The sequence below is a fragment of the Epinephelus lanceolatus genome, chromosome 4, assembly GCF_041903045.1.
Source record: "Epinephelus lanceolatus isolate andai-2023 chromosome 4, ASM4190304v1, whole genome shotgun sequence".
Classification (NCBI taxonomy): Eukaryota; Metazoa; Chordata; class Actinopteri; order Perciformes; family Serranidae; genus Epinephelus; species Epinephelus lanceolatus.
In genome coordinates this window covers 37,415,952-37,441,998 of record NC_135737.1, presented here as the reverse complement: position 1 = coordinate 37,441,998, position 26,047 = coordinate 37,415,952, and the positions used below count along the sequence as shown (strand labels likewise).

The 26,047-nt window shown below is 40.8% G+C and overlaps 1 protein-coding gene across 1 annotated transcript; it reads right to left on the bottom strand.

Annotated features, from left to right (window-relative positions):
• On the bottom strand, positions 1-7,674 carry rbm7 (RNA binding motif protein 7). The gene is made up of 5 exons (XM_033630395.2): positions 7,477-7,674; positions 6,996-7,158; positions 4,674-4,749; positions 1,218-1,311; positions 1-942 (listed from the first exon to the last, which is right to left on the bottom strand). The coding sequence occupies exons 1-5, from the start codon at positions 7,567-7,569 to the stop codon at positions 586-588; spliced, it is 783 nt and encodes a 260-aa protein (XP_033486286.1). The 5' UTR covers positions 7,570-7,674; the 3' UTR covers positions 1-585.
• Between the last annotated feature and the right edge of the window lie 18,373 nt (positions 7,675-26,047).

Below are 26,047 nucleotides of genomic sequence, written 5' to 3'. Positions count from 1 at the left end.
TCAAATGAAAGGAGCTTTATAATAATGAAAATGTTCCATTTTAAAACAGTTTGTCTTACAGACTCAGAATAAAAAAATAAAATAAAGCCAGTTTTTTTTTAGAAAGAGCAAGGTCAATAGATATAACATTAAGAAAGGATGGTGCCCTCTCGCCGTAAAAGTGGTGCTGGTGGAATCTTTAGCTGGAGCTTTTGTTCTTTTTTGCAAAGTACCTGAAGAATTTCTAGGAGCACCATTTAAATACTTTTTGCATAACATAAAAACTTGCCAATATCCTAAATCTTTTTTTTTAAATACATGTTTTTTTCCTCATACTTCCAAAATGACCACCAGTCATGTCTGATTTTTTCTGCCCTTGCTCTTAGCTCAAAACATCTGTGAGGAAAAACTCACATGACGAACTGTACAAATTTAAAAATGCCTTAAAAGTAAACAAAAGTCTGTCTAAGGCATAAAATATCAAATCTTCAAACTAGCAGGATCATGTACAAACAACCTGAGTATACATGTGAGTCTGTCAACATTAATGACATGTTGTAGTGAGCTGTCCGTAATTTTGTGAAGAACTGAAGTCTTTCCGGCGTCTCAGTACCGTCGCCATCTGTTATCTTGGTAGCCACGGTTACCCCTATCATCGTGATGTCTGTTGCCACCTCTGCTGTCATGGTGGCGGTTGGCGCTCCTGTCGTTCTGATGGTGATAGTTGTCCCGGCTGTGGCCGTGTTGCTGGTGACGGCCTTGACCGTGGTCATCTGCGTAGCGCTGATTTCTGCTACCACTGTTCGTGTGGGATGGATGCCGATAGGGGGAGCTGTCGTGCTGCCTTGAGCCGCCTCCGCCGGAATTTCCACCTGCAGACGTCTGCCTCTGCAGAGGCTTGGGGAAGTTGCCGTTCAACTGCTCAAGCTGCTGCAGGTGGAGCTGCCACATCATGTTGTTCATCTACAGATCAAGGAGAAGACAGATAACATGGCCCGTGTTTTATACGGTTCACTGAGGCCAAAAAGCTTGTTTCTATTCCTGTCAAATTACACAATGTAGACACCTCTTCACTTGTTAAAGAGAAGCAGAGGCACAGTTTAAATAAAAACAAGCAAAGAGCAGGTCTGAACACGTGACGTATTAAAATAGGAACCATAAAATCTATCATGACTGTGTGGTGCTGTGTCATCATAAAAGTAAAAAAAAAAAAAAAAAAAAAAAAAAAAAAAGGTTACCATGACATGCTTCTGCAGATTATCGGGAGATGAAAGGGACCTCTGCATTTGGTGCGAAGGAGTATAGGAAGGAGGGCTGAACTGGTTCGGGGTCCTGGAAGAATCAAGCAAAGCAATGTCAAATGTTTTCTCATCAAAAAAAGAAGTATCAATACCACCCACTTTTACAAAATCAATGTCTGACCTCTCAACATTTTTGATTATTTAAAGAGGACCTATGGTGCCAATTTTCAGGTTCATAAATGTATTTAAGGTTTCTTCTAACGTGTTCACGTGCTTAGATTGTCATTATTATTCTCTCTCACAAAGCTCAGTCTGCTCTCATTTGGTCCGTGTTTCCTGGTCTTCAATATTTCAGCGTCTCTGCGCCGTCACTGCAGCCGTAGCATGACAGTAACGGAGAGTAGTGGCACTTTCTACTGTGAACAAATGCTTGCAGACAAAACTTGACGTGTTCCAGTAGGAGTATGATGTGAAATCGAGGAAAAGTCTACAACACCAGCAACCAACTTCACATGTTCCCCCGACGTTAGCATGTAGCTTCATTTAGCAGTGTAGGCAACGTAATGGAGCAGTTGACCATATAAAGAAATCCGGCACATTATGACATCATAATTGCTGGAAACTTATTATACTTAATTATTTGAAACTTTGGCCACATTTAATATGATCATCCTTCATTATAACACTGTATATAAGAGACACAAATTACAAAAAACATAACAGGCCACCTTTGAATTATTTTTAGCTTGATTTTAATTCATTCTTTGACCTCATGGCATATATGGAAAGGTCATGTGTTTTAACATTCTTTAGGATCACTTTATAAAAAATACATATATTTCTGAGTCACCTCCACATATATATATTCAGCTGGATGTGCAAGAGAGGCATAAAAATGAGCCACTGGGAGGATAAAGGTCCAGCCCTCAAACCAGCCAAGTCAGCAAAGGCACTAATACAGATGGCAATATAACTGAAAGGTGATTGGCCCATGCCCATACTTCAGTGGTTATATCTTGTTTTGATTATGTGTGATCCAACAATCTAGTTATAATCATAAAGATCTACTGTAAAATGTTAAGGAAACACCTGTAAATACACACAAACATTTATCATCGGGGCCTGAAATTCATTTTTCAAAAAAGGGGGGATTCTATCTTAAATGCTTCAGTTAGGGGGGGTTTATACACCTGGAGGGTTACTGTCCTCGAGATTCTCTGAACTACATACAGTGCTGTAATTTGTCCTTTTCTCCTCTCCTCTAGTGGTCATCTTTTTGAGTTCCTGAGAGTAGCGCCAAGTAGGGCTGCAACTAACGATTATTTTCATTGTCAACTAATCTGTCGATTATTTTTTGATTTTCTTCAAAAAATGTGTTAAAATGTTGATAAATGTCAGTCTGTCTCTCCCAAACCCAAAAATTGTGTCATCTAATGTGTTGTTTCGTACTCACGCCAAAGGGTTTTAGTTCACAGTCATGGGAGAGTGCGTAAAGCTGCCAATATTTGAACGTAAGAAGTTGCAATAGGAGTATTTTGAGGTACTTTTATAGTACTTTTCTATGAAAAATGACTCAAACGAGTCGACTACTAAAATAGTCACCGATTATTTTAATAGTCGATTAGTCATCACTTAGTCGACTAATCGTTGCAGCCCTAGTGCCAAGATCTGTGTTGGATTATATGGTGAACAAGTCCATCAGCACTGTTATGAAGCCAAGGCTGATCCAATTCCAAGAGGCTTGATTGGCCTGCAACTTACATTGCAATCAGTGGATTGTTCAAACTTTGACCTCAAATCCTGCTGACCGGTGCACATGCGTGTCTGCTGGCCATCGTTAACAACTTCACTTTAACTTTGTATGCTTCAGTGCCACTTCATGTTGATTAAATTAGGTGCACAGCAGCAGTCATAAAGTTTGGTTTGTGGCCACCCAATGTATTTTGACAATGTTATCTTAACAGAAATGTAAGCTTTATCTTGAGGAAGTTTTCCTCCAGACATTCTCGTTTTTCTCTTTACTTTGTAGAGATGCAGATATAGTAAAGCAAGGGTTTTTTTTTTTAAATGTAAGAGGGTAATATATTTAGTTAAATATTTAAGTTTTTATTTCAGGTCAGATTAGATCAGGTTAGGTGGAGTCAAATGTTACTGTATCAAGTAACTATGAACACTGCATTGTAATGTAACTTGAGCTGACTACATCAATACACCCCTACCATGTCACAAAGGATGCCTTGGTGATCTGCCCTGGTTAAAAGTGAGCCAGGGTGGTGATACCAGAAACCCTGGGTTAAGATCAACAGAAACTGAATACCTCATTAATCATACTTTGTGACAGGTCCTTGGTGTTGTCTGTGCGTGGACTGAACAAGAAAGATCAGTTGTTTTAAACTACTGCGTCTAATCTCAGTTTTCCAGGAAATATGCTGAGAGCTATTTTTTTCTCAGTTCTAATTTAAGAAATTCACATAATTTAAGCACCACAAAATGCAAGATTTGCAAACAAAACACACACAAACGCAGGTCTGATACTACCTAATTTGACTCCAGGGCCAATACTTTCAAGTCTTCCAGCAAATGCTATTAACAGGCACTGCTGCATGAAATCTGGCATGTAACATGGAAACAACTGCACACTGAGTCGTCTATATGGGTAAATACAGACCACTCCAATCCCATTTCATGCCACATCTTTTGCCAGAGCTCCAGTTTTTGTGCACAGGGCACTGCCAAGAGCATGAACAACTTGCATGTCTAAGTAATATTCAATAAGGATGGAGCATCTTTGGGAATGTACTCAACAAACGCAGGGAGTCTGGTACCAATTACAAATATACAGCAGTGCCATTCCTCAAAATTATTAACTGCTGACAAACTGGGCTACCAAAGGTCTCCATTCACAGTCCAAAAAACAAGGTGTGCGTTTGCCATTACCGTTATTATGGTACCACATTCTATTATATGTGGGAAAAATGTTGCACAGATTATTACACTCTGTGACTTGCTTCCAAGATATGTCTTTAAAAAGTGTATTTTAGGCTTATGAAGAAAAAAAAACAAAAACAAATGTTTGGATTAATTTGCATGTTATACAATTCACCTGGAAAATGAGAAGGAAAAAAATTGGCTGCAACAGCATTTTGTTTTATCCCCTTAGACAGCTTGAAACAGCCCAACATAGATGTATTTGACTCCATGAGACCTTGTAGCACCAAGGAAGTCAAAATGGTAGCTCAAAGTTGAGATTAAATACTCCAAATACAGAGAAATCACTGCTAGGGCCACATTTTAAGACACTTTATCTGCAAAACAAGAGGCACACAAAAGTCTACTCAAGTTGAGACTGAGAGACAGAGAAGGGCCAGTAGCTGAGGTAATATTACTGCTGCTGATGGTCACCAGATTTTGTTCCTAGCTCTGCTGGACAGACTGTCTATGAGACACTCTTACCTCTGGCCATGCGGATTTGGGGTATTTGCAGGGCTTGAATTCTGTGAGTTCCCTGGACTGCTGCTATGACTGCTACCTGTGGCAGGGCAAAGGGAACAAAACACAGTTCTTTAGCAAAGGACAAAACAATTAAAGACTGGGGAAAAAAACTGCCACACATACTGGGCAAGAACATCATTCTTGTACTTTTGTGTCACATTGTGTGATTCATATTTAAATAACTAAACAGAGAGATACTCAGAACTGGCATGCTTTAAAAGCAGACAATTATGTAGTGTAATTGTAGAGTTGTATGAGGGGGGGGGGGGCAGCAGCTCCGTCTGTAGTGGCTTGGGAACTTGAGGGTGACCATTTCTAATCCAGCGCAGACCATGTTATCGAGTGACTGGTAGCAGCAGAGGTGCATTTAAGCAGACACTAAACCCCTAACTGCTGGCAGCACCAAGTGTGTTAGTAATCTGAAATTGGACAAACTTGCCGTGGGTTTAGTTGTCATGTAAACCTGAATGGAGATTAAATGGATCACAGCTACTCCTCTCTTTTATTGAAAAGTCTGACCGTTTAATTTCTTTATTTTATTCCAAATACATTATATTGTCACGGCATAAAAACCTGTCATACCAAAATTAGGGCCAGGGTAAGGTGAGGTGAGTAACTATTAGTACTAACTAGCATAGATACAGTGAGTACTGAGGTGTCACAATTTGTTAGCTACGCAAAGGGTACAGTTTCCAGACAGAAAGTCAACGGGGTAATGTGAAGATGTACGTGCAGAAACCCAAGCAGCATCAGTGTCTGTTCCTGAGGCAACTTAAGTTGTTTTTATCATCCACATTTGACTCACTAGAGTATCTGACTGATATCTATCCTTATATTACGTATTCCAAGCGGTCAGTTAATTTTAGCACATACTGATGAGCCACAGTGCTGGATCAAGATTAACTGAATTTTAAATGTCTGGAAATAAAGTGAAAGGACATCTTTAAAGGTACTCTGTGCAGGGTTGTCTGTTTGAAAACACACTCACCAGTGAAAGTGAAAGTAAAAGCTAACCCCAGAGTCACAGACATTTGGTGATTCATCTCACTATATTTGCATTTTTTTCGGTGCCGTGTCTCTTGGATGCCTGCTGCATACGGCAAGAGGCATCCAAGCCTCACAGAAAAAACATTGGCATCTGGGGTCTCATTTATAAACATTGCGTACGCACAAAACAAGGCCTGAAAGAGGCACATGCCACTTCCCACTGAAAAGTTGTGATCTATAAAAACAGACTTGATAGGAGACACTTTGAGCCATGCTTACAAACATTTTGGAGACGGGAAATTGGTGACGCATATGATGAGGTGGAAGCCTGACTGTAGAAATTGTGATTTTGTTTTGGTGCACGACATTTTCAGCTTTTGTGCATACTAACTTTTTAGTATGAAACCTAAGCTCAGTTTTAAAAATGAGACCCCTGGTGGCTACCTTTTAAAAAGGTACACGCCTGTTAATGTCCCAAGCACAGACACAATAAAGCAAAGGCAAAAGGCAGAGTCTCTGCAGAAAAATGTGTCGCCACACACTTTAAGCAGGTCATGAGTGATGATTAAGAGGGGTTGCTTCTGTATGAGTTGTTACATAGCTTTTTAGGAATATCCTGCATTGTGTACATTTAAGATTTATGTGACTATGCTGCTTTAACTTTTCATTGAGTCATCATTGAAAGAGTAGCAAGTCTTTGTATAAAGTTAACTTTGTACCTTTAATGAAATAATTAGCATACATTCCTGTCACAGAGGTAGCCATGGCCCTTTAAGTGAATTAAGGGTGATGAATGTTCATGTAACAGTTGTTCACTTGACAAATATTTTTTTTTTTTTTTTCTTACAATGACATTTACAATACTTATCTCGGTTGTGAATGTAAAGTATCTCTAGTATCCTCAAAAACTCCTTTAACCATCTGGTTGGAAATATCTTTCATCCGCTAAATAATGAAAATTCAACTTGAGAAATGGTTATAAAAAACTTTATGATCAAACGGCGGATGATTTTTCTTTCAACCAGGTGTTCTCAGGAGCCTTCGGAGATTCAGAAAATATCACCAGAGCAGCTACGAGTATTTTTAAATGTCCTCCCAGGCTTGTTAAACATCACCGAGTAATGACCTTTTAGAGAAACCGGTGGTTACCTCTGTGACGTAAATGTCTGCCAATACACAAAAACTGAGGCTGCTTTTTAATATGTGTCCGGCAATGTAACTCAACAGCTTTAAATTAATATGTTCTATGTTGTGTGTCGATGACAAGTTGTCAAAGCGTGTTAAAAAACAACTCACCTGATCTGAACTGCACATGGATGGTTCTTCCATACAGCGATACCCCGTTGAGTAGCTGCATGGCGTACGGCACGGACACTTCATGTTTATAAACTGCAAAACCAAATGTCTTCTGTTTCCCATCCGCGTCTTTTGGAATTTTGGTTTTGATGAGAGGTCCCGCCTGCAAAAACAAGCAGTTGGCGACGTTAATAGGGTAGAAACCATAACAACAGCTAGCAGTTAGCTAAAGCTAACACGAGCGCTAACTGCCGTCAGTCATACAAGACATTCTCCTAAAATTTTCCACCGTGTCCACAACAAACAGAGCGGTTTAACATACAGAAGCTACACTTATTGTAATAGTGTGTGCCACTTCATAATTTTACATTTTAAGGAGATTTTCACGCTGAGTAGCTTTCGGTTTGTTAGCATTATCTGTGGACTCGACATTTGCTAGCTAACGTTAGCTCTCTCTCTCAAACGTTAGAGACAACATCACCTGTAGAAACAGTTCAAACAGAAGCTCCTCCGTCACTCTTTGATCCAAATTTCTAATAAAGAGCGTCCGGTCCGTTTCCTCCTCTATTCCCATTGTATTTGAACAGATAGCGGAACTCTGCAGGAAAATTAATGCTAACGTTTAGCGTAAAGAGCGCTCTGCGGAATATAACCGGAAGGCCCGGGCTGCCGTAAAGTGAAATGCCGTCACATCTTTGCTTCTGTCGTTATCAACAGCAGGACCTTTACGACACATGAAACACGGTATGATAATCTGTGGTGGAAATGTTCTATATTTGTCTCTGAAATAGCTCAAATGGTGAAACTGCTGCAGTTAGGATGAATGTAAACGCGTTGTCACTGTAATAAATATAATGTCGGTTAATACATGTCATATTTAATATATGGGGATAAAGAGTTTTGTTTCAGGGGGCTATGTAGCATTTGTAAAACCACTCAGAGCAGGTGTGCTGTTGAAATAGTTCAAACTTTTTTCCAAAATGGTTTTATCTTTTGGCTACCTGTACAAGTGGGCTACAATTTGATATTTATTTGGTAACTTTTTATAGCCTAATTAGGCTTCCACAGGTGCAACAGCTTATTTGATTGTTGATTAGACCTAATCAAGAGTCTTATTTTAAGTTAATCAATTTCTTGTTAAGTCAATACAACGTCAGAGCACTGTAAAAAAAAAAAATCCCTTCACAGTTTCTTATAATCCAAACTGGCATATTCCACCTGCTTGTTTTGTGTGTTGGCACATTTCAGGCCTACAACAAAGAGGGAAGCAGGAATTCCTGACATTTGAGAAGCTGGAGCCAGAGACTGTCTGGAAATTTGTCTTAAATATACCACGCTAAATAAGATAAATGACTCAAATTATCAAAATTTTTGCAGATCCATTTTCTGCCGATTGACTAATTGATTAATCGTTTAATTCCACAGGCTATATTGGCCTAGGCCAGTGATATTTAAACTTTTTGGCCCCAAGGCACACCAAAGGGCAAGCCAAAATCTCAAGGCACACCTGTATTTATATCTGTTTGTAATAGACTCTATAACGTGTGTTATCACTCTTATCAAGACATACATTTTTGTTTTTATTTACTAATATCAAATATCAATTGACAATCAACAATTACTCATGAAATATACATAACACAATGATTCAAGAATTTATTTTAAACTTTTTTTTCCCTTATGTGGGCAGTGATGGATAGGGTCCCTGTGACGGTTTTTGAAATTAAATTAAATTAAATTACTTATTTTATTTTAGTTTGTGTCTTTATTAGGAAATCGGTGTGCACAACATACTGATTTTAAAAATCAAAATAAAATTAAAAATTCATTCCTTCCTTTTTTATATAGGCCCAGTTGTATATTGTAATAATAATGTGTGGTTATCACAAAATCCCACAGCACACCTGGATTTGCATCATGGCACATCAGTGTGCCGCAGCAGGAATGCAAGAAAAGAAAGCTTTCTTCATGAATTCAAGGTAACGCAGCATCACTAAATAATATTTTGTGGGTGAAGTATTCCTTTAAGTGATGAAGGTGGAAGTGAGAGGAGGTCTTTTAAATTGCACACCTGCAAGCAGATTGGCCCACATCAATATACCCCTCATACATACCCTTTTCATGTATTTTAATTATATGATTTTTCTTATGTTTAATGCTTTAATATTCTCTGTTATTTGTCGCCCATAGCTCTGTACTGATCTGCCTTTAGTAAAGCCAGATGCAATTTTCTGCCTCAGAACGTTGCTAATATTGGTTCGTCATTCTTCTCTTCTTTTCTCTACAGTGGCTTATTAAGTTTCTTTGACTGCCTGGCTGTTGCACGCAGATAAGGTTTTCTGGGTTTTTTTCTCACCTCGTGGCTCACTGTGATTGGGTCAGTGACTCCAGCGCCTTGAACGAAGTGCCTCTGGTGCTGGCGACATCACTGAGCGTGGAGGTCAAGTGAGCGGCATGAGAGGCTTGACTTCCACCCTAATCAGATGGGCCGTGGTGTCTGTCCTCCATATTAATTAGATCAATTTAAACTAATGATTTTCTCCTTCATGCCTGGGAAATATCCTCACAGATTCTGGCCTGTTGAAGCTCAAGTAAGAGAAACGTGGATCAGTTTTTACTCTTCTTGCTGTTGAATTTATGAAAGATCAGAGTGGACTGCATGCCATAGCCATTGTAAAAGTATCTACACCTTGCAGTGTCTCTGACATATTTATTCCGTGCAAGGTGCTGTTTCCATCACTTACAGTTCTCACGTGGCAATAAACGCCACCATTTAACACCGAAATCTTGGCTGTCATCACGGCTTGTGGGACCTTTGCTGTTGTGCATAGTTGTTAACACTTGACGCATTGGACGTATTGGCGCTCTCCCACAAAATGCTTATGATTTAAAATACTGCAAGGTTGCAATGGAAGCAGTTTGAAAGTCTAAACCATAAAACCACACCTGTGCAGTATACTATTTGATGACTAAAGCCCTTGAATCTATTTTGGGTCCCCACATTGCCATTACCCCATACATCTCCCTGATGTATTCCCTCCTCCCTTTTTATAACCATTGGAAGGAATTCAGAAGAGCACTATGAAAGTGCTGTTCCACAGGACAAAGTACGCAGTGTGGAAATGGGGGAGAGGGGGAGAGTGAATTGGAAGACAAAACAGGCAGAGCTGCTGAATTTCTGAACCCCTCATTACTGCCCACAGAAACAGACAGAATACAATGCCATGTATTTTTCCTTTGCCAAAAAATACATACATTCTGCTTACAGTTTGCTGTAAACTGAACTAGATTCAAAAATCAATTAAATATCTCTAACAATCAGTCATTGTTCTAAATACTGCATGCTAAGCTGTGCCGAAGAGACTGGAACGTAGCAGTAGATGGCAGCATTGATCCAGTGATTCTGGTTGTGGCAGCAGTGCATTAGCAGGGCTTCATCTCTGTGGGGATGTCAGATGGTTGCTATGCACTGTAGATGGAAAAAAATGCTGAATTTGAGGAGTTTGGTTGTTTTTTTATGCAGAGATTGTCACAGTAATCTCCTCTTTTTATCTTTCTCTTTTAGCCTGTAGCCCACTTTGAGGTTTCTCATAACAGTAAAGGGCTCTAAATGGCTTGTTAGGGAGGTAGAGTTGTTGTCCATGAAAGTATTTTCTGGGGTATTTAAATTTTTCAGTTTAAGAGGAACAGAACAGATCTACTTTTCACATTACTGTATATTTATTGTAAGTCATTGGCGATGTGGTCATATTTAGATACCATAAGGCCTTTGCTGCTGTTCATGTGAGCATCAGAACATTCAGTATCTTGTTTCCCAGTTTGCATACAATGTGACACACTGTACATCTGACTCAAAGACCCCAGGTTATATTAATTGATCAGTGGTTTGCATCATACATTTGACTCCTAATTATTTTAGTCAGCAAATGTGCATTCGGATGATCAAGTTTAATTTAGTGTAGAAATCACAGAATCGCCTGACTCACTCACTTTATGATCCACGACATTGACAAGCGAGCACTGTTATGCCTTTTAATCTGTCTGGAAACAAGTTGTGCTCAAGCAGAAAACCATTGTGCTCATTTATGGCAATTACAGAAACCCTTTCCGAGCTAAATATGAAACAGCGGAAGGCATTTAAGCATGGAAAGCACATCACATCCTACCCTCAGTGTCATTAACATGAGTGCATCAGTTTATGTTTTAATGACTGTCTTTCTTTTTCTCTTTTTCCTGTTTTTTGGATGCCTGCACACAAGACTTGGCCGCATTGTTTTAATTAATAGTGGAAGAAAAAACCATGACAAAATGGGAGCAATGCTCAAGGGCAAGATGGTAACCAGCGAGCGTTCTGGGGGGAAGTGACAGGGCCGGACCTCAGAAATAGGCCACCACCAGCCACCCTGGCGCTGGTCAGATCAGGGTGAAATCTTATGGCGGTTTAGTGCTTCCATACAAGGCTACTGTAATGAGGCCATACACACACACACACACACACACACACACACTGTATGCTCACTTACAATTATGACCTCTGGCCTGGAGGGTTTGGTCGTACTGTGAATTGACTGGTGGCGAGACACATCCTTCTCCTCCACCAACATCCACCCTTGCTTTAGGGTGCAACTTACACACAACACACCTTTCCGCCATCCTTTACTCTTCTTCATTAATATTCATAATTCATGTGAAATGAAGTGATTCAGGATCATTAAACGGACATGAATATTTGTCGGATGAAAGTTTAATTAAGCCATCCCTCTTTGGCGGCGTGATGTGACAGAGCGCCTTCCCACTCAGTGCATCCAGCGCATGGTTTAATGGCCTGTACCTTTTTTATAAGTGCTACTCAGCGCTTATCCAGCACCAACCCTCCACCTCTCCTGCATCGAATAGACTCAATTGATACGTATGGTGTGTTAGTGGTTCCCATAGTTCTAGTGGCAATATGTGGATCAATCATGCTTAATTCAGTAGAGCAGGAGAACCACTTTTGTGGTGGATGTCATTTATTATTCAGGACTGCGGACCATACATACACTGGGCTCGCTTTTAGATTGTTGAGTAAGTGGTATATACATAGGCCTGCTGCATTACAGTATGTCTCTCCAACAGCTGTCCTTAATGTATGCTGAGTCTATATGCATATGATCTGTCATGTATATCCCAGTATGTAACGAGGTGAGTCAGAAAGATCCTTAGATTACTGCACAAGTCTGAAAGTATTGCAGTAGAAAAGCCACAGTGCACACAGTCAACCACACACCAGAGTTAAGTATTACTCATCCTTTCCCCAGCAGAATAATAATCATTTCCAATCAATCAATTTCAACAGGTTTGCTTCAGATATTAAGTGTAGGACTTCAGGGAAATGTTCTGTCCTCACTTTGTAAGACACATCTGATGAAGTGACTCTCTCTGTCTCTCTCTCTCACTCACACACACACACACACACACACACACACACTCACACACAGACAAGAGCTCATCACTGGCAGCATGCCACCCCGTTTCAACACCCTCCCAAAACAAATGGATGCAAAAATCTTCTGAGGGGTGTCCGAGCCGCTTCGTTTCTTTACAGCCTTCTCTCCCGTTTCAACATGCTTGTTATCTCAATATCGGCTCTGCATGTTGCTGCCCCGCTGACATGCTGTGACTTCATTTTCATATCTGCGACTCCCTCTCGCATTTTGTCTCCCTCTCTCGAACACGCACACACACATTAAGGGAGAGATCCATCCTGTTGCTACAGTGCTGCAGTGCTGAGTAGCAGTATCAGAAAGAGCGAGGGGGAGAGAGGGATGTCTGGCATCGGCCCCACACCACAAAACGGACTGCGGCAGGGCATCCAAGACCCTTTTTTACTTTTCCATCATTTAACTGAAACAGCACCTCCCCATTCCCCCACTTCTCCCTAGAGAGGGTGTCCGATGACTAATATTAACTTACAGTGTGTGATTAAGAGCATGGAGGCAGCATCTGTTGCAATAAAAAGAATAAGGGACAATTCCTTTGCACACACTATTCCCTCCACCCCACTCCTCCCATTACCTCCACCCCGTTAACCATTCCAGAAAGTGAGGTGTCAGCACATTTCAGATGGCCTGGCTCACCCCTGATGCCTGCCTGTTGAGGAGCAGAATCATGCCCTTTGCCAAAGGTGCCATATGGAGGGTGTTTTATAGCCGGGGAATAGAGGGGAAATGGCTGTCCTAGAGGAATAATTAAGAAATGGATCCCCCACAGTATAAAGCTCATCACATCACAAATCTCCAGCCTCTCTGGATATTCCATCTCCAACTTCCCTACTCCTCTCTGCTGCTGCTTTTTAAAGCCTCCAACACCTTCAGAGAAGATAATGAGCTCTGTCAAAAAGAGGCTGCTTCTTGTTTTTTTCCCCCTTCTTCCAAAAGTAAGCTTTTGCCTTTTCCCCCACTTCATTATAATCAACAGTGGAGTGTCCCATATTCCTGCTGCTGAGCAGAACATGCCCTCAGAGACAGTCAATATTGCAGCTTATAACCTATAACTTTGAGCTCAATCCCCGAAGAATTAAGTTTTCCCTTTGAAGATTCTCATCACTATGGTAATCAGCTGATCAGAGGATGTTATGCCAACTCCTTGTGATGCAAATATTTGCTTTACATGCAAAACCTCCAGATTAGAACTCTTTCTCTAATTTGCACTTGGGTTCAGGCTAGCACTCTGGCTGCCATCAATTATGTAATTGCACTGAGGAAATGGCGCTCATTGGAAAAAGAGCCCTGCAGTCAGTCAGACCAACATCTGTAATGAAATTACAAAGGAACCGAAATGGGTTTATATTTTTAGTTTTATAGTCGATAAGGAAATTCCTCCATTTAGACAAGATAACACAGCTGTTCTCAAATAGGAGTTACTATCGATCAAATGCCACTTGAAACGCATAATGGTTCCACTGAAGTGGTGGTATCGTCCTCCTTGTATGTTTATTGGTGTTTTAAAGGGACAGGTCACCCAAAAATCAAAAATACACATTTCCCTCTTACCTGTAGTGCTATTTATCAGTCGCGATTGTTTTAGTGTGAGTTGCAGAGGGTTGGAGATATCAATTGTCAACACATTCTCACTCCGGCTGCATCACACATTGAAGTGCTTGGTCATGGACTTTCCACGTCCACATTAGAAGTGCAAGGTACTCTGGGTGCGTTGGTTGTTGATGTTCTGGGACGCCGTGTCAAGTTCTGCCTGTTACATGCATTGTCTTCTTTGAAGATACACTTCCGTTTTCACAGGAAATTTACCATTTATATACAGACTCTTTCAAAATAAGTGCACTACATTGGTACAACACCACAAATTGAAGTTTTCTTTTTCTTTCAACAACAAACAAGGCAACAAAAGCAAGTGGTTGGCTGCAAGTCACTGCCAAAGCCCCGAATTTCGACGACTTCGGAGTGAGACCGGGCTCCAATTGTAGAGATGTCTGCCTTCTCTCTAGTATACTAGAACTAAATGGCACTCAGCGTGTGGTGACTTAAATCACCAATAAAATACAGTTGAAAAACTCAACAGCAATGTCTCCTTCCAGAAATCATGACCCGATTACTCAAGATAATCCACAGACCTTGTTGTGGGCAGTTTCAGGTAGGAACTACTTTTTTCTTACCCAAACTACACCCACCAACCATATTACTGTGCAGAAGGAAGTGTGCATCTACTAATGGACGAGAAGCTTGTGCTTGTGACAGTGCAGGATGTAAACATAAAGGGCATCCTTCTTTGCTGAGTTGTAACGTTAGCTAGCTCAGTGGTGCTTGGTGAGCTAGCAGTAGATTCACACTTTCTTCTGCGCAGTGATACAGCTGGAGGGTGTAGTTCAGTAAAAATAATATAGTTCCTTAATGAAACTGCTCACAACAAGGTCTGTGGATTATCTTGAGTTACCGAATCATGATTTCTGGAAAGAGATTGTTTCTTTCCCCTCAAATTTTTATTTATTTATTTATTCATTGGCGCTATGAGCACCACAAGCCGAGTGCCATCTACTTCCATTTTATTGTAGAGAAGGCAGACATCTCTAAGACCGGTACCTCCAACACTCTGCAACTCACACCAAAACAATCTAGACTGATAAACAGCACGACAGATAAGGGGGAAAATAGCATTTTGGATTATGGGATGGACTGTCATTTAAAAATAAAAGAAGAACCCATATAAACCATGCATGATTGGCACACGGTTAATAGGTGTTAAAATACTATAAGCTTGGGTTGAAATTGCCAACCCACAAGAAGTCAATGATGCAAATGAAATAATGCATATTGCCTTGTAATTTCATCGAGAGGCTGCAGCAATGTTTATGAAGCCCATAAGAAGGTCATAATATTTTCATTGTTATGCTCATTGTGTATATTAATTGCTTGCAGCAGCTTTCCTGGATACTCAAATCAGATACCGGTTTTCTATTGGCATAAAACTGCAGAGCTAACCTTCAAATTCACAGTAAGCTCTCCGGAGACCTCAGAGTTGTTGTTTTTTCCTCCTCACCCCCAGCCTCGGCCCTTTATCTTCACTGTCAGGGTAAAGCACATTACTTCAAACCCATGCAAGAGCTGCTCTAGGCTCAACTGTGTTCCTTACCGCAAAATAATAGAAAGAAAAGTTCAAGAGGAGTTTGACAGATCCGGCAAGATGGGACCATGTCAAATCCATTGAACGCTGTTCCAGGGGTTTGGATGTGTCATTGTCACAACTAATATTGTGTCGTCCCTCTATCCTTGGCTTGTGGGTCTCTCTGTACAAACGTTCAGCATTTGCCTTGACATTCAGTTAATTTATTTATGATGTCAGAGAGTGGCAGGGGAGCTTTGGAGCTGCAACAGAATGAGTTGAAAGACAGATGTTTTGCAGGATATACACAAATCGCTATTCCATTGCCAGAGGTACATTGGTACTATTATAATACCTATATTGTGGGCAGGTAGAGAATAACTGATCAGCCACAAAAGTCAAGGTATGGGGTTCTCAAGACAAAAAAAAGGGAACCACTGTTTGGGTACAACTTGTTTCAGTGTCTCTGTGAGAGGTATATTATGTATATGTACTCCAAACCAGACGCACACTAGAGGTACTTTTTAAAATTTAACGCGTGTTTTTTTTCTCCTCTAATAGCAAAGATATTTCCCTATCATCAATGGAAACTACAGCTTATTAAAGACCACGCCTTGTGTTATGCGATACCAGTATTATTGTAGACAATTACTAGGCTTTTAGATCTTTTCTATTTTGTAATTTCCATTTTAAGAATCCGCTCAGATTTCATGGAAGACCGTGGCCCTCCAGGCAACCCTCTAGGCACATGCCCTGAGACCTGCAGGTGGACAAATGTCACAGAGGCAGAGAGAGAGCACATGATAATTTCTGCTCATTAATCTTTTAGAACATGGTCTCTAGATGTCTCAGTTTCAGGATTGGGTTGCACTAGTTATTAATAAATTTGTCACCGAGATGGTGTGTAGAGTGCTTTACAGTTCTTGGTAATAGTAATTGACTAGGTAGTAGATAGTAATTTACTATATTAGGTTGTGCAAGTAAAACTTAAGACATGCTTTAGATTGTAATAACCTTAGTCAGTTGATAGACAGTTTGTAGTGCTTCCTATCAAAACTGATCAGCTGCAAACAGGAAGTGACTGTAGCATCACAAGCTGTCACATAACTGATAAAAATTATGGTTTTAGGTGTCCAAGCCATATGTTAAACTTAGCTGCCAATCCTGTAAATGTAGTAATGACTGTTTTATATATATTTGCATGTGGCAGAATATGTGTTTCAGAGTAAGAAGTGTTCATGCAGACTAGAATGAATTGGAAATATCTGATTCTGCTTTGCGGGCAGCACGGTGGTGTGGTGGTTAGCACTGTTGCCTCACAGCAAGAGGGTTGCCAGTTCGTTCCCGGGTGTGGGAGCCCTTCTGTGCGGAGTTTGCATGTTCTCCCCGTGTCAGCGTGGGTTCTCTCCGGGCACTCCGGCTTTCTCCCACAGTCCAAAGACATGCAGATTGGGGACTAGGTTAATTGATAACTCTAAATTGTTCATAGGTGTGAATGTGAGCGTGATTGGTTGTCTGTCTCTATGTGTCAGCCCTGCGATAGTCTGGCGACCTGTCCAGGGTGTACCCTGCCTCTCGCCCGATGTCAGCTGGGATAGGCTCCAGCCCCCCCGCGACCCTCAAGAGGATGAAGCGGTTAGAAGATGAATGAATGAATGAATGATTCTGCTTTAACCAATGCTATCAGGTCATTTAGGCTGATGTTCTTTGATAGCATTACACTTTCAGATATTACTTTGCAGTCTAACCTGGTCATATGTTAGCAAGCTAATGCTAGCTTTATCAGTCGGTTCAGTTGGCTATGCAACAGTAAGGCCTACACCTGGCAGGCAGTAGGACAGGGTGTAAATATTTAAGACCAACTAATCTGTATGTAAAAAATAGTTTGTGTGGTGCACCCTGCTTTTAATTTAGTCATAGTCGTATGTATAGACAGTGCAGGCAGTGCAATTTCATTGGGGCCCGTGAGGTGGAGGGGCCCATAAAGAGAGTGGGCCCTCCGACAATGTATTGGGTGGAGAATGGGCCCTTATGAGTGATTTCCACCTTGGAGATATGCCCGTGTTCAAAGAAGAACTCTATATATACAGTATATGCCCTTGAAAAAGGCAAACCCATCTTCATCATGTTTCTTTTTTTTTTGTAAAATAGTCAAGAGCATCTATAACAAAATTATATACTTATTCCAAATAAACTTTAATAGACTATTAAAACTGTTAAATTAAATTAGTGATTTCTCATTTTCTTTGGTATTTTTTGTGATATGCAGGTATGGAATGATAATTGCTGGGTAATATTTGTGTCAATGTTATCCAGTGTCAAGTCTCTGATCATGTGACAAGATGCACGATAGCATACACTATGGGGCCCTTCATAATAGAGTGCACTGGGGCCTGTCGTAACTACCTTACACCACTGAATTTAGTTATCACTCACCACTTTGTGAACTCTTCCATTATAGCTTGGCTAGTTTGAATAATGAAATGTTACACTGTCATAGTGATAGCTCAAAGTATTTCTCCTTAAGACCATTAAGGTTTTTGCAGGAAACTCTTATTACTAAAAAAAGCTACACTTGCAAACTGATTTCCAGTCAGTAACATAACACATGTCAGATTTATGTCCTTACATAAATCTGACAAGTCCAGTATGTGGAGGGATTTTACACACGCTGTGACAGAGATGGGACATTCCTGTGACATGCCCTTCTGCTGTCCATGTTCCCGGACCACACTAATGCATGCAACAATGCATCAGTTGGCTGCCCCACTAGATTAAAGGAAAGAACCGGGGATCTTCCAAAAATAGCACTTGTGTCAACAGTGCCACCAGCTGCTTCATGCTCCACCCGGGGACATCATATTCCATCAATCTTTCAACCATTTATTGACGGGATGTCCACATAAATTTGTCTGACGGGCGTCGGAGCACTATGAAATATTAATTTTATATTTTCTATCTGGTGTTCCTAGATGAGGGGGCAAATCTTGTCCCTCTGGCAACAGAAAGCAGCAGTTTATACATTAACCAGCCGATAATGTTGATGGAGTGCTGGACAGTTGGAAATGTATTGATGTCACTGGCTGATATCACGTGTGCGCAGGGTGGAGTGGGGACAAATTGCAAGAAAGTTGGATTTTAATATGGGCAACAGGGTGATCTGGTTATTAGAGACTGAATTATACAGTCATACATTCAATCTCCAAGATAAAACATGCATTCATACTGCTGAACGCCTCTTGAGATACTGAATCCCTACAAGCTTACTCATGGTGTTGTATCAGCTAAAAGGCTCAGCTGTCCATTTCCCTGCATTTAGGCGATGCAGTGCACCTGTTGTCGCACCTCAGGGACCTCGAGCATGAGTCCACCTTGTTTCTGAAGCCTCCTACTTCACAGTTTATCATCAGACTGGTGTTAATGAACCTGATAGCCATTTGCCGCATTTTCATATCGCTGTCAATAAAAACAACAGAGGGAGTCATTGCCGTCTAACGCGTAAGGGCGTGTAAAAAGGAAATACATCTGCATATTCACACTCTGTTTTCCTCAAAGTGACAGCGATGTAAGTGCACTCGGATGAAGCGCCAAGGTTACTCCGTTGTTTGATGCTTCCTATTTAAAATCTGTCAGAAAGTAAATAAATTATGCACATCAATCCTTGCAGCAAGTACAAGAAAAATGCTGCTGGGTGTAATTATAGCTGCGGATATAGATGGGAATCGGAGGGGCGATGGCGGCGTTCCATTAATCATATTTGTATATTGTATAGCCTTGCATGTGGCTCTAATCGCAACACATGCCTTCACTTTATGGCAGTACATTCCAGGTTTGCAGCCAGGATATTGCCACCACATCACTGTGCAGGAGAATATGTAAGAGTAGATTTATTGTTTTCTTTATTGTGTTTCACAAAGAGTCCAGACAAAGTCATAAACTGCGGCATAAACATATATCAACAGACTGTCAGGATGTGGAGAAGAAAAATATCAATGCCTGGGACAGATTGAAATTGAAATTCAACAGATTCAGTGGAGGGAAGAGACCTTAACGATAAAGGGCTAATCCCAGACAGATTCTTTATTCATCTGTGGGGTCAGGAATGTAGTGTCAGGCGCGTTCGAGGACACAACAGTGCAGTTCACGAATGACAACAGCAGGATAAGCAGTCCTCACAATGATGTATGACTTTATTAATGGTGTACACGTGAGAGGGGAAAAGGTTGGGACCATTCCTACTCTGGTAGCAACTCTTCCCCCCTGCGATCCCAACCTCTGCTCCCAATGTTTTAATTCCATTACGATGCAGAGACGAGATAAGCGAGCTGTTTGGTGGGTCAAAGACCACCAACACTGAGATCAATATTGCTATCTGCTACACAGCAGCCCAGTCACTGAAATAACAGTAAGAGGACATGAGCATTGTTTTGCAGGGTGGAATAAATCTTGTTTTCAAATTGAAACAACAGGCAAAAATAGCATTAAAATAGCAAAATGTAGTCTGGAAAATATCACAATATGTTTGTGTATCTTCGCAAATTGGTTTGCATTTCCTTGTGAGATAAGCAGTATTTTCCTCCTTGTGAATATTCTTTGTTAATATTCATCTTTGGTAAATAAAAGCAGCATCTTTAACTTTTCCACCCCGCACAGCCTTGCACTGGGGGAGGTCTTCTTATTATCTTATTTTGATAATTTCCATCTGGCTAATGAGGGCTTATTCTCACTGTGCCCAGAGGCACACTTGTTTGTATTGTTGTATTTCATCACTTGGTTAAATGTTAATTGAGCTTTTCATATCATTTGTGCTGAGTTAATGTCTCACTCAAAGGATTTCTCCCAAATTAGCTTTAAGAGTCTCTGCAGGTGTTGCAATTCTACTTGCAGTGCTAGGTTCTGTGCATAATTGTTTGTTGTTAAACCATGTTTCTTCGCTTAATGAGCCGTCTGTTGGGTTTGGAACGGTAAACGGCATTGACCTGCAAACTATCATGAAAGTGCTACCACTTATGTTGTCCAAGCACGTGATAATTTTCATCCCGCAATGTAATCATTGCAGTATGATCTCTGAAGCATCTGCGCCTTTACAACTGCAGTCTACTGCCTGTGCATCAGTTTCCCTCCATTAGATGCTTTCTATTTAACATAATCAATGGATTGCAATTTCAAAACCCCCTCTGTCTCATGGCAATGTAATTACTCCAAAGTATTTCACCTACAGCCATATTAGCATATGCTAATCTTAGTGGGATGAGGGAGATGTGTGGGCCACACAGCTAATGGAGTGGACACAGTTAGAATAGTAACAATGTTTGACAGAGGCGTGCAGCTGTTTGACAGCGAGAACATGTTATATATCATACTGTACAACAAAAAGTGGTTCTGCAAAAGTATAGATGATTTCTGACCTTAATGCATGAGTTTAAGGGTGTCATATCCACAAATGGATGCAGCTAGCAAGCATATTCATAGCATATTGATAACTGATATTGATAGAAATGGTCACTGTGTGTGGGAGACACAAATTTGCAGTAGAATGTTTGGCAGTTTTATGACAACAGGAGCCCTAAATGGACTACGTGCATCACTGCAATGAGAATTTTTGCTTCAGGGGGTAGTAATAAATTAGTTAAAAGACTTGCGCTAAAGTAAACGTGCATCAGCAAGTTTTTATTCATGCACTGCATCATTGAACTTATGAATGCTTTTGTTTACTTGGGTCCCAATCAGGGCACTAAAGCGAGGGTTCCTGAGTGAGCACTCAGAGGCTTAAAATCACTGCCCTGTAGCAGTCAGATTTAGGCATGAGTGAAGGGTAAGTGAAGAGTCTTATGGCAGCTGTGGAAGCTGCATTTGAAAATAGCATGAAAAATGTTGAGTATATTGAATATTGCATCTTTTTTAGTGGGTATTTAATTGTAGAAAAGATCTGAAACAGGGTTATTTGAAGCTTTTACTATTATAGTATTTGAACAAAGGCATAAACTATATCAGGGTTCGGTTGTGTTCCTATCTTTTATGTAGTAGAGTTTACAGCATGATATGATATGTTGGAAATAATGACCCATATGAGATAACGCTTTATTTGCCGTTTAACTATATGCATTTTATATTATAGAGGTAAGCTATTAACTGCCCACTTGGCACAGGTAGATGATGGAAGCCTGTGCAAAGAAAGATAGTCAACAGAGAACGAAGAGAACTAAAGTAAAGGTAGGGAGACGCAGAAATTGACAGTGACACGCAGGGAGAGGAGTAGTGAGAGAGGAGTTGCTCTGAGCATCGCCTAAGTCATGCTCAGGGCTATGAGCACGTGACTGAGGCAGTGTAGGTACTGCAGTAGCAGCAGTTGGTAATTACCACTGTATCAGCAACATGTCGTCTGTGTCGTCCATTTCATTAGCTACGCATCCGCTCCCAATATAGGGTGGGGGAAGCATTATTACCACCTCCCCTCCTCTTTTCCTTCATTATACCATCTCTGAGTTAACAAGCTGTGGATGAAGAATACAGTATGGTTATCAGGGTTTTTTTATACATATTTATATATTCACAAGTTGCACATGCTTTGAATTAAAATAGTTTATATCATATGTATCTCTACAGCATGTGTGGTGACAGTGTATGGCATAAATTCATCATGTTTTCTAGCACACCACATCACCCACTCCCATTAATGTCGGCTAAAGCTCCCTGGTCGTGTTACTCCAGACCTGAATAGGTTAAAAGCCCTTTGCAGATATATTTTTAAAGCTGCCCTGCTCTCTCGCTTTTTCTCCTCCATTCCCTAATGCACGGTTTACAGCGATGTAGCAGCCTCCTTTACATTTTACAGTAAGACACGGTGGAAAGTTTTGTTCAAACAACAAGACCTCCCCAATGACTTTCCTCTGGGGTAAGGAGTGCAGCTACCTGAAATTTGAGCAGGTTGGATAGCCAAGAGCAAAATCCCACAGCAGGCAACAGCAGGGGAAAAAGTGCAAACTACTAACGCATGAATAAAAACATAAATGCAGATGTGCATGCATATGCACACGCTTGCCCACGCATGTACACATCCAAAAATACACACAAAAGTTCTGGTTGCATCTCGAGGTTCAAGGGCACCGATGAGGGCATTCGACTGCTGCACAGCCACACGGCACGACATGGACATGTAACAGTCATAGTTATTCTGAACAGAGTTGAGACTTGAAGTTTGTGTTTTAAGGACATCAGACCTGATCCAGGCTCATTGATGATGACTTAAAAGCTATAAAATATTAACATTGATTACTAAGGCACTCAGAATATTTGAACAGAGGCCAAAAATAACATCACTATTACCAGAATAAGTGTTTGCATTGTGTTACATTTGTATGTTATTATGAGACGTTGGGACTTGACATATAATTAACACTGTAGTTAACATGTGGTTAGGGATAGGCACAAAAAGCACTTGGTTAAGGTTTGGAAAAGACCATGATTTGGCTTAAAATAGCTGTTTTTAGTGGCTAAAAAACCCTGGAAATGCAGCAATAGTTAGGGAAAAAACAACTGCTTTTCTTGCCTTTAAATTCAATATCGTCTCACTAAAAAACAATTGCTTTTGTGGTACTTTCCCCAGTGGAAATACAGTGACAGGTCTTTAAAAACACCCATGTTTGGTGGCCAAAAAGCCAGTGAAAGATGCAGCAAAGTCTTGCTAAAAAACAGTTTTCTTGTTTGTTGGTCTTGGACCACTGCAGTTGTCTGCAGCTTGGCAGGTGTCTCGCCTAGGTGCCACAACATCCACCATCTGCTTAACCTCCCAAAGCCAGCTCATGTACGGCATCACCTTAGAAATGCATATGAAAAATACAAATGTAATGTATTTGGGGTTTGCAGAAACATACAATGCTAACACTGAACTCACGGGACCATCAGCTCAGCATATTGTGAGCTGTGTTGATCACAGCATGGGTCCATGGCAGAGGTTACCTTGGGCCGCTCTGTGACTTTAAAGACCTTATAATACATGTACAGAAGGTAGAAATACTGTGCATATATTTGTTAAAAAAAAAATAGTACTAATAGTATTTTATTTATCAGAGTATAACCATTGGCCCTTGGGAGTGCAATCAACACATTTACATTTCGAAAATTGACTACCAAGCTCAGCACCGACTCAGAAGTGCAAATTAAATCCTCTGAAATTAGATGCCAAAACAGTGACGACAACTCTCCCATTGAGATGAAAATGTCAATCAAGATAATTGAGACCTCCCTCAGTATGTTAGAAGCTCTAAGTGTATACAAGAGTATATGACATCCTCTTGAGCTGTCTGTGTGAGAGTGTGAGTGTGTAAGGGGAAATGAGGAGGAGGAGGACTGGGGTGAAGTAGAGGAGTAGGTTTCCCCCTCATCATTTCTCTCTACCTGGCATAAATCATCCTCATCCAATTATGATAAAGTCTGTAGCCTAGATTACGTGGTTTTACCATGGGGCAGGGGAGAGATCATTCTTACAGACGCCTTCTACAGTGAATAAGAGTGAGATTTCATTTGGGCTTCAACGGGCCATGTCCTTTTAATTAATGGGGTTCGGCTGAGTTGGAGATGGTGCAGCTATTTAAAATGCTAAATGGTTTTTTCGGATTTTCTCTTTCTCACTCAACAGTGCTGCACACACACACACACACACACACACAAACACACACACTTCTCTCTCGCTGCTGTCAGACTCACTCTTGGTGGCATCTGTGATTAATTTTGCCTATGCTGAGAGGAGTGCTGCGTTCTTATGGTAGGGTATGACGCACATATGTGTGGTGGAGATGGAGGAGCTACAGAGCAGTGATGGATTGATTGATTAAATCCTAATGTCATCTGCGATCTTGTATTAGCCCAGTGTTTTTAAGAAGTCCAGGGATGTAGAGTTGTATTGTTCAGGGAGGATTGGAAGCCAAATCATAACAGGAATTAGCATCCTTATTCACCTGGCATGTAGTGAATTTGTCCTGAAGGAAGGAAAGGACAGACTCTTATGTAGGGCAGCGTCAGATGAAGGGTTAGAGAAATGGGCCTGTGACAAGACCATTGCATGTAGAAGACTGTGGGGTAACAAAAAGAACATGAGAAACACTTTTAATTCACAGCAATGGAAGACTTGGGCCTCTGAAATATTTAACAGCCATTCTAAGTCTGAATCAGTAGGCCTGTATTGTGCAGTGTCCTGTTGTTAGAATAGCACATGGAAGAAGCTCTTTGACACACATGTTCAGTGGGATTCCCCATGGACAACCTGCAAGCCTGTCTGAATCATCAGCATGACAAATCAGGAGACACAATTATTGTCCATTAGTGCATCAGTATGTCATGCATTTCTTAATGCCTGTTTTACAGGATGGTAAATGAATGTGGCTGCATTGTAGTAAAATACTTGCCATTGGTATCAGTGTGTGATTCCGGCTTTAATTCGACTAGTTACATACATTTTAGTCTTTAAAGGAATAGTTTGACATATGTGTATTCACTTTGTTGCAGAGGGTTGGATGAGAAAATTGATATCACTCTCATATTTGTGTGCTAAATATGAAGCTAAACACAGCATCCAATGGCTTAGCTTAGCATAAAGACTGGAAACTGAGGGAAACAGCTAGGTCTTATCAAGTCCATTCGTGGTTCAAGGGTTATGTGTGGGAGTATCATCGACATCTGTCCTGAGTGTTGTCATCACCATGAAGTTGCCAGGCAGTGCTTTTTGTTTTTCCACACACACATTTCCGCATGATTGAAGCGGACAGGTCAAGGCCCAATGATTGTCCGCCAGCCTACTCCAAGCCAGCACCATTGAAAGAGACTGCGGCTAGCTAGCCAGTCCACCTCATGGTCCACTGTTGGGAAATGTTTGCCTTCAGGACTTAGGTCAGAACATTTTTCTTGGTTAGGTTTAGGGAAAAACGTGTTTTGGGTTCAAATGAAAAGATTTCTGCAAGAACAAACTAACTTTTCCCGTGTGTGGTCCCTCCGCCTCATTCCCCGCCACTCAGAGACAACAAAGCCAGAAAGTTTGCTGATTCAGAAGAGAGCAGTCCAAGATCGGACCCTAGAACCTGGGGTTTGCAGTGGCTGAATTTGAGTTGATAAGCTACTGGAGGTGTGTCTCTGCAAAGCATGAGAGCTGTAGTAGCTTAAAAATAAAGATATGGGTAGTTAAAGGAAAACTTTGCTAATTTAAAAAAGAAATTGATTGAAAATTTGGCAAATTATGGGTTGTAGTAACTTGAATTCATAGAGTAACTATAAGTAAAAACAGATAAAAGCATGGGAGGCATACACATAGATACATACAGGAGGTAGAGAGGCATCAAAACCCAACATCCTGCCTGTAAAGAGAGGAGTGTGAGGGGGTAGAGTTCCTCAATTTTATTTTTTTTCAAGGGTGGTGTTCAAAGCAACTGTCTGACTCAAGCTGTTCACAGGGCACCCAGCTATAG